At 34.9% G+C, this 17862-nt stretch overlaps 1 protein-coding gene across 1 annotated transcript; it reads right to left on the reverse strand.

Annotated features, from left to right (window-relative positions):
• Positions 1 to 307: 307 nt before the first annotated feature.
• LOC142343908 (uncharacterized) lies at positions 308 to 17541 on the reverse strand. The gene is made up of 4 exons (XM_075395297.1): positions 17078 to 17541; positions 5218 to 5404; positions 2662 to 2762; positions 308 to 790 (listed from the first exon to the last, which is right to left on the reverse strand). The coding sequence occupies exons 1-4, from the start codon at positions 17457 to 17459 to the stop codon at positions 462 to 464; spliced, it is 999 nt and encodes a 332-aa protein (XP_075251412.1). The 5' UTR covers positions 17460 to 17541; the 3' UTR covers positions 308 to 461.
• Positions 17542 to 17862: the final 321 nt, after the last annotated feature.

Raw genomic sequence — 17862 nt, forward strand, 5'->3', positions numbered from 1 at the left:
GAGTCGTAAAAAAGACAGCGCCCCAATACAATTCAAATTCTTTGAATTGTAAAAAACCAAGAGCACCGCAATATACTTCCGCTCAGCTTACAGCTTCGCAGCTATAATCAACAATGCTCTTCTAGTTTGATCCACTGAAATTATTTTCATTCACAGCTTCATAAAGCCTCTTTCACATTATTTATCGCCTTTCTGGTGCGATGTGCACTTTTCAGACCAGTGCCGCCTTCCAACTGCATCTCAAGTTACTGACATCGATCTTTAACGACTCATCCCGCGTTTCTACCGCAAATTGTCAGACAAAAACTTCATGAAGACTTGGGACTTAAATTGACACATACTTTGTTTGAGAGCAATAAAAATAAAACCTCTGAATATGAATTCACTTCTTTACAAGAGCAGTTAACTTTTCTGGTTATACATACAGTTTGTATCCTGGTATACATAATGTTTGTGCGCAATCAGATATCGGATTCAAACTCAGCTGCAGTAAGCCGCAAAAATTGGTGCCAGAACAAGTTCGGATTAATCTTTGGTGACTGTAGATTTCTTCCAGCAACAGACATAAGCCTGTCTTCTTTCACCGTAATTGGGAATGAAGTTCTTTGGCCAAAACGTATATCTGTAAATCTTTCAATTGCAGCCATCAAATTGTTCTTCTGCACTTCGGACCAGATCTTCACATAATTGTCCAGTGCTTGTTTGGTAATATTCTTAAGGGCGTCGCAGAATTTTTTCAGGCTCATCTTTCCGATATTTTTCTGCTCACATTGCTTCCAGCTAGCAGCATCTGAAAAACAATTGTGAGACTAAGTCCACTCTCGACTGGGCTCAAACGTGTGGAGGTATTTCAGATAGCCTGAAAGCAAGTAGGCGTGAGGCAAAAGCACGCAACATAAATTCGGGTCCTTCCCATTATAGCCCCCCTCCCCCCAGCTTAGTGGTCAGATAACCTATACCCCCCAATCATGGTAATTATACCATAATGGGGTGCTATAATTTCATGGGTGGGGCTAAAATGGGAAAGACCCTTAAATTCTTGCATATCATTTGGATATTTTTGTTATCTTATATCAGTTACACCATAATTGATGATAAAAGGAAAAACATGATACAAGGAAATCACGTCTTACTCAACTCAACCTGATAGCAAGGATTGCGACATGGGGAGAAACGAAATCAAAATACGTTCCAGCACAAATTTTTCATGAGCGTGAACAAACATTGACTGTTCTAAATACGAAAGATTAAAGAAACATTGCTGGCAGATTGTCAGAAAATAGCCGCAGTAGCTTCGTAGGCATTCAGTCTCAAAAAGATAAAAGAAACAGACCTAAAATTTTTTTGAAAACTATTTTATGATATAGTTTAATTAAGATCTGTTCAACTTATTGCTACTTCTATTAGATGCCTTCAAATACCCTTCATTTAGAGTTATACGCACTAAAACCACATTTAGAGTGACAAGACGTAAAACCACTCTTTTTTTCGCTTCACTTCCTCATTCGGCGTCACCAAAATCACTACTCCAATTTAACTTCGAAAATTAAATTCTTTGAATTGTAAAACAGGAGAGCGCCTAAATAATAGCCGTTGAAAGGATGACGGCGGCTATTATTAAAATATAAACAAACTGGTGAACTTTGTAAAATAATTCATTTATGTTGCAAATATTTGAAAACAGGCTTGAAATTTCTATCCCCTATCGCTATAAGTTGGCCCTGTATGGTTATATTTGTCACATATCTCGTACACGATGCGCTTTAAACATTTTAAAACTGAATTAAGCTATCTTTGAGAAACGGTTAGGAAAATTACTCACATTGCAATTGCTAATTTAAGCAGAGCTCGACAGGAACGAACTCGGCCAATCGATTGCAAAAAGTCACAAACTCGAACTTTATTTAGCAAAATTTTGCGAAGAGATAATTTGCACGTATTTCCAAAAATTGCTTTATGGATCAAAAATTGGCAAATTTTACATTAGTTCTGGGTAGTTTTTTTTGGGGCGGGGTAGGTAGTTATATGTGATCAAATTTTCTCAAATTGACCTCTTCACCTTGAATTACGAACTGTTACCAAATGCCATACATTACAAACTAAGCCATTGTTAAAGTCCAATGTTCGAAAACAGAAGTCAACAATCAAAAACGGAGGTAAAAGCTCAAATAGAAAGAAGTCAAAATTCAAGTCATGAACAAACTTGGTTTCTGCTAAAAAAAACCTGTAGAATCTCAATACTCCTCTTCGAGTCGTGAAAACCTGTAGAATCTCAATACTCATCTTCGAGTCGTAAAAAGACACACACGTTTACAATAATTGCTATGAACTTCGTTCAAGAGCAATTAATTATCAACAGTTGAAAAAAAACTTTATTAAACTAGTCGAGACTTGTTAAATACATACTTGCTTGAGACCCACCTTTACATATACGTTAATTGCAATACAAATCCATAGTAGGATCAGGTTTATTCGAAACTGCCATTTTGTATTATTTTACACACTTCTTCCACGACGAATATCTTCAGAATATCAAACCAGATAAGGTGCCTTAGTTCAGCAACTAATCTTTACAGTTGTTTTTTGAAAAAAAATCGAACTTCTAAATCGAATTTGAACGGTTTCACATCAGGAAAATGAAGCAGGAACGCGCACTCTTACCAATAGTCCAATTTGAAACGTCAGTTTTCATGTCAAGATCCAGCACAATTTCCACCAAACGGCCATAGTTGGAAGTCTTTCTCACTTTCAAATTCTTTCCACTGAAACGATAATAGACAGTCAACCGAATTTGCTGGAAATTTCGAAGCTTGAAAAACAACAATCATCGACAAATGGAACACTATCATTTATTGGAAACAAAAGGTTCGAATGGCAAAAGTACGCGACTCTGTTTTTAAAGTATTTTTTTCTATTGACTTCGACAGCAGTCTTGATTTTTGCATGAAGCGATAAAACAACAGTCATTAGCACTTTCAGCTTGACACTTTCAGCTTGTAAACAGAATTGTTTAATAATACCTCTAACTCAAAAGCAAAATTTGAGTAGCAGAAATAAATCTTATAAGGTTTTAATTTATTTGGAAAACAGTTCCCTAATTTCGATGCATTAAAGGTTTGGAAATTATAAATTTTTCTGTTTTGAGAACCTTGGGCACACAGCTTCTAATACACAAAAAGTATTTCATACTGGTCAAGATTTAGTTTTATCTCTTCCAATTTTATCATTGCCGCTACATTTTCTCAATAATTAGAGTTCAAAATTGTTTATCTATGCATTTTGATCATTTTCTTCCTCGGGGAAACGTAAAAGAAAGCATCGTTGACAGTGGTTACTAGCTTGGGAGATAAAAGTTTCAATTTTATCTCATACCCTCGAGAAAATTGGTTATTTATGTTCGAATCCTTCCTGTACGATGCACAGCCAATACTAACTCTCTTGTTCCGACCAAACTTAGTGGGGGGACTATATGCTCAACTGGATGTTTTATTAAGTTAAATTTTGCCCATCAATATATTCATCATAGAATTGTGAATGGTATCGTCCGAATGCCCGTTCAGCTTAGAATAAGATTAAAGATTTTTTTGAAAATCATTTCTTCCACGCCTTCTTCACATTTTCCGCATTTTTGCTCAAGCTTTTGTCACAATGTATTAAAATTGTAAACGATAGAATTATTGGTTATAACTTTAATGACAAATGAGTCTTGATGAACAGTTTGATCCGACTTCTCGGCTAAAGTTTTCAAAATTTAGCTTTTTCAAAAGAGATGCTTTTTGCCGAAAGTATAAGCACAAAAACGTTGGTCATAAGCTTCTCAAACTACAAAGAGGGATAGCTTTACTTTCACATCATTTGAAAGTGTTCTGTAATCCATTAAGGAATCCAGATTCTGAACACCTCCGTTTAATCGCGGATTCTTGCAATTCGGATTGTATTGCTGCGATGCGTTTTTTCGAAAAACCTTTCGCCTTCTTTGATAATTAAAGACCAGAATAATTTCAAACCAAGGACCGATTAGAGAAAGATCCCATTTACGTCCAAAGGAGCCCAAATAACGTACATTATAATTTAAGTTAAAAGCCCATGCTCTTCATTTTATGGATTTAACACTGTGTTTGCGCAAAATTATTCGTTCTTCGTCCCATCAACGATAGGTCCAATTGGCGTCCCAATGATTTACAAGTCATTCTATCTAAAATGTTAAGTTGAAAGCTTATTGTTATGACTTTTAAAAAAGCTTCGTTTTCCAAAAAAATGATTTTTGAGATTTGTCATTCTATCCTTCTTTCAACTTGTGGATTAGACACAGCAAATTGAGGTCGAATCCTCGGGCTAGTGAATTATAATTTAGCCTTCAATGCAGTTTTATCTTTGAAGTAGCGGTTTTTTGACTTCTTTGGAATATTTTTGGACATTTGCCCATTTTGAGGTTGTTTTTGGTTGTCTTGTCAAATAAATGCATTAACAGGTCAAATATCACATTATGGCCGTTGAACGAAGAGGCAATGGTACATATCTAAAGACTTAGTGAACGGATCATGATTCAACATCGTTTTTTCGCGAATTCCATTCAATTTTTCGCTCTTTTTGTGGTCGTATGACATTCTCAACAATGACAGTTAGTGATAATGGATAATGATTAATAGCTTCCTATTTAGTTCTAAAAAACTTATTTCATGATTTCAGATGATAGCTATTGGTTTTCATGACTTTTGAAATTAACTGTTTTCGAACACATAAACGTATTTTTAACTTTGCTGTTTCTGTTCTATTTGTCTACTTGTTACCTCGCCTCATTCAGGACAGTTAATATAACATTTCTAGTGAAGTACAAGTTAATTTGCTGAATTCAGGTTTTATGTGCCGCTATTTTGACTTAGTTATTAAAAGTTTAAATGTTTGGCCGTAAATAATATTTGCTGTTGATTTTGTTGTTCGTTTTGTCTCGTAGTTTCGTTAATAGCCGGTCTCATCGGCCCCCTAATTAGGTATTATTTATTTTGCTTTGTGGTTTGATTTAGGAGATCTCATTCTTACACCAATTATTTTCCAACAAAATTTGCATTTTTGAAAGTTTTCCATCTCTTCCGCATTTCGAAGACAATTAAGTCAAAAATGTGGATGAGCCGCGTCAGACCATTATGTGCAAAACTACATTAATGGAGCCTCCTTGTTGTAATTATATTGATACTTCGCATTAATTTCAATTCCAACCTTATCACTGCCCTAGATGTTATGGAAGCGTTTGCGTCCATTTGAAGCCTGGCAACTTTCCGTATCACATGCAAACAGGATCGTGATACCAGAATGCCGAATTCCCCATCAATCACTGTAGAAAATGATACATCAGCCACACCTCTAGTGCTCATGATGCCACCATTCACGATTTCTCTGCGGCTCCCTAAAATGAAATAATGAAAAACGTACTGTATTCGAAGCACAAAACGCAAACCGAAGTCGATAATTTCGCATCATAGTCCCAATTTTTTATAATGGTCTTTTCGACTAAAAAAACGGTCTTTTCGAAAAATGGTCTTTTCGACAAAATACAAATCGAAGTCGATAATTTCGCACCATAGTCCCAATTTTTTATAATGGTCTTTTCGATTTACAAAATTTGTCAGCATACCAAATTAACCACGCAGTATTTAAATTTACATGTTTCAGATTTAAAAGTTTTCCAAAAGATCCCCCAAAAGGCACATTACAGCAATGATGGCACTAGCCTGCCCAAACAACCTACTAACATGTGAGACCACCTGCTAACTAGGGTTGGATTCGGTAGTCTGAAGTTGAAGCTCAGGGAACATAATTGGGGGGGGGAGGGGGTTGGTTCAAAACTTTAAGAACAGCATTTCACACCATGAGCTAAGGTCGCGCTAAATGCCCTTCTGTTTTACCAGTAAATTGACGAGTTTGGCGAAGGGAGTGGAGCGGTGAGAAGGGAGGGGAATGGGGTGACAGGTGTAGAGTGGGTTTGGGGCTAAAGTGGGAGCTGAAGTTCATACTTGAGTTAGCTTAGGTTTCTTCAGCAATATCTTTTACTGAAATTCTTAGAGACCAGGCAGCAGTATTGAATATAAGGTAAATTGAAAACACGCCTCCCCAACATGGGTATTTATTAATTGCTCCGGGGTTCTTTATAGCTCTACGTCTTCATATCGCGTAAAGCATATTTTTCAAAACAATAGAAACAATATCAAAACATACCCGGCAGATTGCCATAACCACTACTGGGATTGAAAGAAGAGAAAAGATAATGAAAAAAATGATTTTTGTAGAAAAACAATTTTAAAGTGCGAAGTATTTTGATGTCATTTAGTAGTTGAACATTCTCCTGTTTCATAGTGAGACAATACAGGAGCTCGTATCAATACCAATAAGCATTAGAGATGGTAACAAAGACTTATAAGAACCAAGTTCGAGTAACGGGCATCTAAAATCGGGCTTTATGGGTTTATCCCGTTTCTATTTCTGATTTCGTTTCTGATACGGACTCTGTTCACTTTGCTTTGCTGAGCAACTGCTGTCTAATAACACTTTTAGCAGAATGAGAGAAGAGTGATACTAACCTAGAGACGTCAAAAAGATTTCACGCAAAATGTTGAACAAGCTGTGAACTAAGGTAAAGGGAAAAATTTTTATTCGACGAAGTAAAAAACATAGCAGAACAAGTCCTAACGTACATTTCGAAGAATTTTCGTTGACTACACAAAAAATTAGATCTAGAACGGATTATGAGTGATTTGGAAAAAACCATTTCAAAAAAAATCACAGAACATTTTTTTAAAAAAATTAGAAAATCATGTCGAAATACCGCATGTGAACAAAAAACCAATAGCGATAAATTAAAATTTGGTTCAAACAAAAAAAAACAAGGCCTAGAATGAACGATGAACGGATTGGGAAAGCCGAGAAAAAATTTAATCAAAAACTTAAAAAAAAGTAAAAATCAAAGTGAAATTGCCGCATGTGAACAGAAAAACCACTAGTAAGAGAGCGAATTTTTGTTCAAACGCCACCTTCTCACTTTGCTTTGAAATTAGAGCAAAACAATTGCACGGCGCAAAGCCACTCGCTTTTTCGCTCCACTTCATGTTTCGGCGTGACCAAAATCACTACTCCAATTTGACTCCAAAAATCATGAAAATGTGTGAACAGATCTTAAAAAAAAAGACAGCGCCCCAATAAAATTCAAATTCTTTGAATTGTAATAAAAATAGGAGCGCTATAATAGCCGGCTGAGAAGATGAGGGCGGCTATTCACAAAGATAGAATATACTCAGATCCTCGTATGCAGAGGAAGGGGCTATACAAGATTACAAAGCTCGCAAAGATGTACAGAAGCATATTTTGCAAACAATAAGGACAAGAATAGATCGAGTTAAAGAGAAAATCAAAGAATAGGTAAAAGAGGTAATTTGCTATCCGTACGAGCAAATGTCACCCGCTAATTTAAAAAATAAGACGAAGAAAAGCACTTCAACCAATTATGCTGACAAATGCCAATAGTCGCTCGCATGTGTACGTCAACACAAGAAACGGGCAAACCAAAGACAGGCTCGGTTGAGATTCGCAGATACTTGCAGATGAAGAAGTTAGAAAGCCACTAGGCATGCAACTCTTTACTTGATCTTAACTTCCTTCACTTATTGCTGAAAAATTCTAAATAAAATAATCGGAAAAAATGTTCTCGGCCATTGATGGGGTCTCAGTTCAAACTCAAGCTTAAAAATACCGTTGGAAAGCCCCCCTCATGAACAATGGCGGAAGATGGAAACAAGTTCATTTCGATATTTCTGTTTACTAATGAAACTCTGCTAGAACGCTTTCTTTGCTTTCTGAATCCAAACGGAAACAAACTTGTCATAAAAGTTACAATTCTTGTGACTTTGCCAGGCCACGTGGTAAAAGTTGGTTTCAGTTTATGTTACGACCTTAAGTTCCTTTGACCTTGAAAAGAGGATGAATTCTCGGTTTTTTTTTCAGTGACACGCTACGAGGTAAAGGAAATGGCTTCTAAGGAGAACGAAGCATAACTTAGTCAAAAAGACGGATACGATATCGGCATACGGTTCCTTGCGTACTTTGCTGACTTTAGCAGCGACCCGCTTGAAAACGTTTTTGCGGATAATTATACGCTGACAGAACAGGCTTACTCTAGTGAGTTGAAAGTGCTATTCTCTACATCAACCAAATGCTGTTCGCACTTGATAATAGACTCGTAAAACTCGTATACATCTGGCAATCTTTTCAGGTACTACTTTGCCACCTGGTGCATGATCTTAAAATTAGAGATTTTTTCGAAGAGGGAGTTCTCTCTTAGACCTATACTGTGGTTGCTTTACTCATGAAGATTAAGTCTTCGAGAGGCTCAATATAGCGCTCGATTAGAACGTCGTGCCGGACTTCGTCTACGAGACTGGCAAAATTGTTCTAATGTGATTGACAAGAATTGTTAAACCACATGCAGAGGTGAAAAACTGACAACCGTTTATCACAGTCACATTTGCTGGGTTCATTTTTCTATGTTCTACCCATATGAGGCCGATTTTATCACCTGGCTGCTTTTCTTTTTTTCATGGCACTCAGATGCTCATGGTATACACAGTTTGAGAATTTAATTGACCAAAGATGTCCAAAGGAAAATTGACGGACATTGGAACATTCAAACCTCCCGAGTGAAGGGGTAATAAAATACTCTACAACTCCCAAGTCTCTTTTGGGATTTAACATAATTTCCAGTAAATGATGACAAAGCAAAACATTTTTAGATATGGTAGACTGTACATTAACAAAACGTCTAGAAGTTTATGGGCTGGTTCGATTAAGGAACAATAATTTGGTTCGCAAAAAAATTGGAGAAACCAGAAAAGGTTATCTGTGGGAATGCTTTAAAAAAATTGTCAGCTAAAACTCACAATGTAAAGATAGAGAGAGAGAGAGAGAGAGAGAGAGAGAGAGAGAGAGAGAGAGAGAGAGAGATGATGTCACGCGCGCAAACGATGTTAGTTAGGATGAAATTTAGATAATTTGATTTTTCAGCTTTGTTGTGTGAACAAATGTAAACCGAAAAAAAAACTTGAAATGGCGAAATAAAAAAAAACAGCAGGGCAAGTCCGGACCTACAACTCGATGAATTTTCTTTTAGAAAACAAAAAGACTAAATTGAATGAAGTCCAAATGGATTGCGGAAATCCATGTAGAAAATCCGATCAAAAAATCGAAAAACTAAAAAAAAACAAAGTCAAATAGCCCCTTGTGACCAAAAAAAACAAGCGAGACCCAAAAGCAAAAATCGTTTATGATGGAAACCTAGCTCCAAGAATAATCAAATGAAGTAAATATCAGTCAAAATTTAAAAAACTAAATGAAATCACTTGCAAACCAACGAAAAAATTGAAAATATAAACTAAGAAAAAAGACTATTATCAATAAATTTATTAACAACTTAAAAAGCAAAAATAGAACCATAGGTCTAAAGATAATTCTATGATGATACATGATAGAATATGGAAAATACGGAAGCACTATAAAAAATATCAAAGAAATCAAAATACTACTTCGTAATTTTGAAAAAAATCAAATTCAAAAAATTAAATGTAAAAATTTAACATTTCGTTATTTAGCGATCATGGCTGCAAAAATTATATAGCAATCCCCCATGTCGAAAAAAAAAGCAAGAAAGTTACACGATTGCTATGAAAATGTTACGAAAAACTGTAAAAATTGTTATAAAAAATCAGAGTTAACTGTATTTCAATTTAAAGACCTAAAAAGAGGTGTCCATTGCATGATATCTGAGGTATGTTGTCACAAACATTGATTTTTTTTGAAAAGTCCGCACAAAGAACTTAAAGTGGAAAAACCGAAAATTTATTTTAAAAATTGAGAAAAATGGGCCCGTTTTGTACTTGAAACTCGCATTATTTGGCTGTGAAACAATTCTTTTGAGATCAATTTCAGATAGCTCATTTTTAATGCAACATCGGTCAAAAACAATTTCTAGAAAAGCAAAAAACTGATCCAATTGGACAAAAAACTTATCTGTGTGGGCCCTTCTATAAAACACTTTTCTAAGTCAAAACGTTATGACTGAAAGCAGCGCGATAGTCATAGTCTTCGTCATGAAAGCAGCGCGATAGTCATAGTCTTCATAGTCTTCGATAGTCGTTTGAACAAATAGTACTTCCTGTAAAAAAACAACAAACCAGTACGCCTTTTCGAGTCGTAAGAAGACAATAACTCAATACAATTCAAGTTCGTTCAATTGTAGAAACCAGGACTAATGCCGAATAAAAACTCAAAGAACTGAGCAAACAGACGACAACACTGTCAGCCTCCTTACTAGAACAGCCTCCAAAAATTTTTAAAATCTTACCAAGACGTCGACGAAAGTAAACAGAATAAAAAACTATTTGATTTTATTTCTCTTTTTAAAAAAGGGGGCTGTCCAAATTGTACAATTTATCCACCGAGGTTAAAAACAATCTACACAATTCTAGTTTAAATAGCAAACGAAAATTTGCAGGAAACCATAGACAAGGTAACAAGGTTAACGTTACCGACGCCGGGCAAATTGCTCTCAAACAGCCGACGAGCTGTTGGGTCTGATAGTAGCACCCTGGGGCTTAGGGATGCTAACGTTAAGGAGAGTTTGAGCGGAGTGGGGGTGCTTAAACATTGGGGGCCAATCGATGGGTGGATGGGGAGGGATGGGATGTGGGTAGTGTTGTGGGAGAGCCGGATGAGAGGGGGTCCAATACGCCAGATTGGAGGAGGTTGTCGGAGGGACTGAGGGGGTCAAATTAATATGACCAAGAACCGCGCATTCACACCCTGAAATTGTCTCCTCAAAACCTTTTCGGTGAATCGAATACTTAGACATAAGTAAGGCTCTAAGAGAACTGCTCGGCCACTTAATGCCCTCCGAGCTACCGTTTTGAGGACGAAAAGTCAAGTGTCAGATGAAAAATCGGTCAAGCCAAAAATTGCATAAAAACACCACAGGACTAATATAATTTCTAGAAAATTTGTTTGAGCGCAATTAACAAGTTTTAGCAAAAACCTGTTTTTACGATGTCACTGAAAAAAAACAGACATCAAAGTTATTGATACGCGCAATTCAAACTTCAAGTCTTCAACATCCATTGCCCTATCCACAGATAGAAAGCACATACAAACCTTATTTAAAACAAATGGCTCATCACCAAACAAAAGTAGCGACGAATGCAGGCGACAATCGAAAATTCAAAAACTTTTAACTACATGGTGTAAAAGAGAAAAAATTGCAATAAACTGAACATAATAAAAACAAACAAAATCTAATCCAAAAAAACTGCCAATACTTTTCAAAACAAATGTTGCAAGAGTCAAGTTAGCTATCAATAGAGACGATTCAATTGACTCAAAAGTGATTCATTGGAGAGCTTAAAGACCTGTCATCAGTAAGACTAAGCAACAGAACGACAAAAAACTCAAGAACTAAAATTCACTAGTTTTTGGAAATAAGTCGAGGCAAGGTCATAACACCTTCAGTTAAATTATATAAAATCACAAATGCCTAAAAAAGGGGCAAATGAGACCTACCCTTAATGGACGAAGTGACACAACAAAAAACAACTAAAAACTGAAAAACCCAAAAAAAAATCAAAGATACTTTTCGAACACAACTATAGTGTCAAATGTGTTAAAACAGTTTCAATTCAAATCAGCAGACAACTTAACAAAATCAGCAGACTGAATAACAAAACAAAAAGAACTAAAAAAAACAAAAACATAGCTGGAAGATTGCCAGAAAATAGCCGCAATAGCTTCGTAGAACTGCAGTCTCAAAAACAGTAAAAAAGACAGACAAAAAATTCTTCTTTTCATTGAAGGCTGATATGTTATATTTTGATTACAAATCTGTTTAGGTTTTTGCTGCCTCTATTAGTTGCTCTGAAATAACCTTCATTTAGAAGAAGACACACACCAATTTGACCTTGTCTCTTTGAATTAAAGTAAAAAAAATCAATTTCAAAGTGAGGAAGTCATTTTTGTGAGTGAGGTAAGTGAAAAGTGACAAAAAATTGGATCACGCAAATGAACAAAAAAACTAAAGGCTAAGAGCGGAAAATGACGGCACGCACGCAATTCATTGGAAATTGCACGAACGAAAATTGCACGAAAAAGCAGATTTGAAGTGGTTATGACGTCATATGGTCGTAACAAAAATCGCGACGACGAAATAAAAAAACATAGCGTAATAAAAAAAACATAAAAAGAAAACTGAAGAAATTCCAAAACAATAGGAAAACCGAATAGGCTACGAAACTTCTCTAAGTTTAGAAAAAAAAAGCGAAAAACAGCAAAAAATTAAGAATAATTAAAAATGCTTCAGTTTATTGTCATTTTTCTTAACAAAAAAATTGTTTAAAACCTAAGAAAATGCAGTCTCAAAAAACAGTCTCAAAAAAACATCGTTTAAAACCGTAGAACTGCAGTCTCAAAAAAAACAGTAAAAAAGACAGACCAAAAAAATTCTTTTCATTGAAGGCTGATATGTTATATTTTGATTACAAATCTGTTTAGGTTTTTGCTGCCTCTATTAGCTGCTCTGAAATAACCTTCAATTAGAAGAAGAAACACACCCATTTGACCTTATCTCTTTGAATTAAAGTAAATAAAAGTCAATTTCAAAGTGAGGAAGTCATTTTTGTGAGTGAGGTAAGTGAAAAGTGACAAAAAATGGATCACGAAAATGAAAAAAACTAAAAGCGGAAAATGACGCCACGCACGCAATTCATTGGAAATTGCACGAACGAAAGAACAAAAAGCAGATTTGAAGTGGTTATGACGTTATATGGTCGTAACAAAAATCGCGACGACGAAATAAAAAAACATAGCAGAACAAGTCCTGATGTACAATTCAAAGAATTTTCATTGACTAAACAGAAAACTAGACCTAGAACGCACAATGAATGGATTGGGAAAACCATTCAGAAACAAAATCGAATCCAAAAAATCGAAAAAACAGAAAATTAAAGTGAAATTGCCACATGTGAACAAAAAAACACTAGCGAGAAAGCGAACTTTTGTTCAAACACCGTTTTCTAACTACTTCAAAATTAGAGTGAAAAAAATGCACGCCACAAAATCACTCGTTTTTTTTTGCTTCACTTCCTGACTACTTCCTTCGGCATGACCAAAATCACTACTCCAATTTGACCTCAAAAATCATAAAAATGTGTGAACAGATCTTTTAAAAAAGATAGCACACCAAAAAACTTCAAATTCTTTGAATTGTAGAAAAGAGAGAGCGCCTAAAAAATAGCCGTTGACAGGCTGACGGCGGCTTTTAATAAATTATAATAAAACTGGTAAACTTTGAAAATAATTCGTTAATCTTACAATTTGCTTGAATTTTCTATCCCCTATCGCTAGAAGTTGGCCCTGTATGGTTATATTTGTCACACATCTCGTACAAGGTGCGCTTTAAACATATTAAAGCTGAATTAAGCAATCTCTGCGAAATGCTTTGAAAAATAACCCACATTGCAATTGCTAATTTAAGCAGAGCTCGACAGTAACGAACTCGGCCGATCAATTGCAAAATTTCACAAACTCAAAATTTTACGAAGAGATAGTTTGCAAGTATTTACGAAATTGGCATTGTGGATCAAAAACTTGCAAATTTGACTTTAGTTCTGGCTTTTTCGCACAACTTCCTATTTCGGCGTGAACAAAATCACTACTCCAATTTGACAATGTGTGAACAGATCTTAAAAAAACATAGCCGGAAGAATTCCGGAAACGACTCCAAGAATAAAATTGCCCATACTTATGACTTAATAAATACTACTAACTTTTGTGATAAACAACTATTGTGAACCCTGAACCTCCGCCAATGCCATAAAAAATAAGGAAGAATAGAAACGGCATTCGAACACAAATTGAACAAAAAAAAATTAGAAAAACTTAATGAATTTTTTAATAGTACAAGGAAGCATGAATCCTTCGCAAAACAATGGCAAGTCATAATAGGCTAGGAAACTTCTCAAATTTTAAAAAAGAAAAACTCTAAAAAATAAGAAAAATGGTTTAAAATTTTTCAATTTTTCTACCAAATTTTCCAAGAAAATAAAAATTGATACCAAGAGAACTTTAGTCGATTGGTAACCGAAAATATCTTAAGTATCAAGCTTCTATTCGATTCCCACTTAAAGCATTAAAACAAAAAAAAACAGGCAAAGAACAATCAAATTTTGTCTAGAAATCAGCAAAACTGATCAAAATCCTCCAAATTAGCAGTTAACTCAAATTATCTACTTGAACACTTCAATTCCTATCAAAACTAGCCTAACACTATTACAATATCATAATCAAACTTCATAGCCATCAAAAGTTGGAAAAAACGGCATTTAAAAGCCGCTTGTGAAAAAAAATTTGCTTAGAGAAAAAATTTTCAGACATCAGTTTCTCGCTCTCTCAAAAACAACTCAATGAACAGAAACCACTCCCTTTTCGCTCGACTCTTCAGATTTTTTCAGCGCCAAAATCACTCCAAATTTTTTTACGCGTTTTATTTCCCGCTTCAAAAATCACTCCAATAAAATTGATTAAAAAATAAGTAAAGAGATTAAGAAAAGTTAGTAATATCTGTCATTGAAAAGTGCTCTAGATATATTCCATTAAAACCTCTAGAAAAGTTTCTATCAAAAGCTAGAATACTAAAAAGTAGCAAAAAGCAGAAAAAGATTTCAGCAAAAATTTGAAAAAAAAAATTAAAAAATTCGCGGAAATCTTTATAAAAATTACTCAATAATCTTTAATAAAATAACTCAAAACTGAAATCAAAATCATCAAAACGCATCAAAATCAACTAAATTGGACAATAAATTGGCATCCCCAAATGCCATAAAAACTTGAACACAAAGAGCATATAAAAACAAATTGAAAAAAATCTTGGAAAAAAATATGCTTTTTTGATTTCACAAGCGCACATAGAGCCAAAAAACGTTAAATGGAGCAAAAAGAAAACTGAAGAAATTCCAAAACAATAGAAAAACCGAATAGGCTAAAAAACTTCTCTAAGTTTAGAAAAAAAAACGAAAAACAGCAAAAAAATTAAGAAGAATAATTAAAAATGCTTCAGTTTATTGTCATTTTTCTTAACAAAAAATCGTTTAAAACCTAAGATGTAATCGCTTGGTATCTAAAGACTCAGTAACTAGCATGCGTCTATTCAGAGCCCATACAAAGCAATATAACAAGACAAAACGCAAAAAATTGCTAAAATTCGCCTAAAATTCAGCAAAATAGCTGAAAAACCAGCAAAATGGTATAAAATTCTTAATAATGACCAAAAACCTACAAACCACTATTAAAGCAACCTTAAAAATCACACAATATCATAATACGACTGCTAAACCAAAAAAATTAACAAAAAACGGTTTCATAAAGCCGCACGTGAACACAAAATTTCGCTCGCTTACAGAAATTTTTTTCACACCTCAATTTCTCGGCTCTCTCGAAAACAGCGGAATGAAAAAAAACACTCTCTTTTCGCTCCCCTCTTCACTTTTCTTCAGCACCCAAGCCACTGTAAAATTTTTCACGCGTTTCATTTCCTGCTTCAAAATTCACTCCAAAAAAACCTAGCCGGAAGAAATCCGGAAACGACTCGAAGGAGAAAATTGCCCATACTTATGACTAAACAACTAGAACAGCTTTTGTGAACCCTGAACCTCCACAAATGCAATAAAAAATTTAAGAAGAATAGAAACGGCATTCAAAACCAAATTGAACAAAAAAAAATTAGAAAAACTTACTGAGTTGTTTTTAATAGTACCAGGAAACATAAAGCCGAATAAAGTTCCTTTGCAATTAGTGCAATGAAAACTCAACAAAACAATGGGCAAGTCATAATAGGCTAAGAAACTTGTCTAAGATTGGGAAAAAAAGAAAAACCGCAAAAAAAATAAGAGAAATATAAAATTTCTCAATTCTTCTGTCAATTTTCATTTAAAAAAATTATTTTTACCTAGAAAACTTTAGTCAATTGGTTTCGGAGTATTCCTTAATTAACAAGCTTCTATTCAAATCCCACTTAAAGCATTAAAACAAAAAAACAGGCAAACAATCATTAAATTTCGTCTAAAAATCAGCAAAACTGATCAAAATCCTCCAAATTAGCAGTAAACTCAAATTAACAACTTGAACACTTCAATTCCTATCAAAACAAGCCTAAAACTAATACAATATCATAATCAAACTTCATAACCATCAAAAGTTGAAAAACTGCTTCTAAAAGCCTTTCCAAAAAAATTTCGCTCGCTTAGAGAAAATTTTTTCACACATCAATCGCTCTTCACTTTTGTAAAGCACCAAAATCACTCCAATTTTTTTCACGCGTTTCATTTCCCGCTTCAAAATCACTCCAATAACATTGATTAAAAAAGGACTTCTCCAATACTCCTCTTCGAGTCGTAAAAAAAATACAGCGCCCCAATACAATTCAAATTCTTTGAATTGTAAAAAAACCAAGAGAAGGCCAATAATAGCCCCAGCTATCGCTGTGCGGCTATTAAAAACCCTTTTATTTGATGAGACCTCAAACCTGAGCTAGGAGAGACCTACTAAGGTACTAACAACGAACCTTCACTCTAAAATAATAAAAGCGCATTGCATTTCTCGAAACGTTACCCAGACAAACAATTAAAGGCTGTGTAATCAAAATCACATTTTAATTAATCAAAATCACATTTTAATCCAATCACAGTTAATGATTATCTGAGTAAGAACTACGGTTTCCCTGAAAATTTGCACAAATTTATAAAAATTGACGTTTTGGATTAACTCTTACAATTATAATCACGACGTTCTTGTCATACATGTATTATTTTGAAAACATCGCTGTTATGGTACTTTGTAAAAGCGCATTGTTCGTATTTGTATATGTAAATAGTATTGAAATATGTGAAATATCACATTCAAATGTGATAGCATGTATAAACGGGGGGTCGTAAATTTGTGGGGGAGGGGGAATCTTAAAGTACGCTGAAAAACATTCTCATTTGAAAAGCCAACTAACCAGTGGTGAAATTAGGCATGAGGAGGGTCTTGACATCAACGCTTCCCTTCCTCGTTGTTAGCTTGAAGGTGCACTTATCAAGGAGCACATGGTCGAGAACTATGGAAGCATTTTGTAATTCCAAAGAAGGCTGGTCAAGTTTGAGCTCGTGCAATTCTACTATCTTCATTCGATGCTTCACAATCCCGTTGACCTGCTGAAGAATAGCTTTCTGAACTTTCCTGTCGCCAGCGTCAAGGTTACGCAGCTGTTTTGCAGTGATTTCGACTCGCTCATAGCCAAAATCATTCAAAGAGTCCGTAATCTCAAAAGCATTTGTTCTTAAATCAGCAAAAAATGTTGGACAAGTTACCAGAAACAACAGATTCTGAAGCCTCAACATTCTGGCTATGTAGATACTCAGTTATGCAAAACGATAATAACTTACTATTTGATTGTTTGCATTCACAACAAACCCTATTTGCTATTAATGCTTTCTTGATCATAAGACTGACGCTATAAACTTAATAGGTGGCCAAAAGTACAAAAGTTTGTGTTACCAATTATGATCAGCAATTTAAAAAAGACATTTCAATTGTCAACTGATTCCAGATAATTACCAGTAGCAATGAGCACCATGATATTCAAACATGGAGCCCATACAGTTGGTCGAAAAACTTTAAAACCACCCAAATTGGGACAGCAGATAAAGTAAACAGGAACCCCACGGTATGACATTGGAAGGTAATTAGAATGCCATTTAACAGAGAGAGAGAGAGAAAGAGAGAGAGAACACGTTATTTTAT

Source organism: Convolutriloba macropyga, chromosome 8 (genome assembly GCF_964194025.1).
Source record: "Convolutriloba macropyga chromosome 8, txConMacr16.3, whole genome shotgun sequence".
NCBI lineage: Eukaryota > Metazoa > Xenacoelomorpha > Acoela > Convolutidae > Convolutriloba > Convolutriloba macropyga.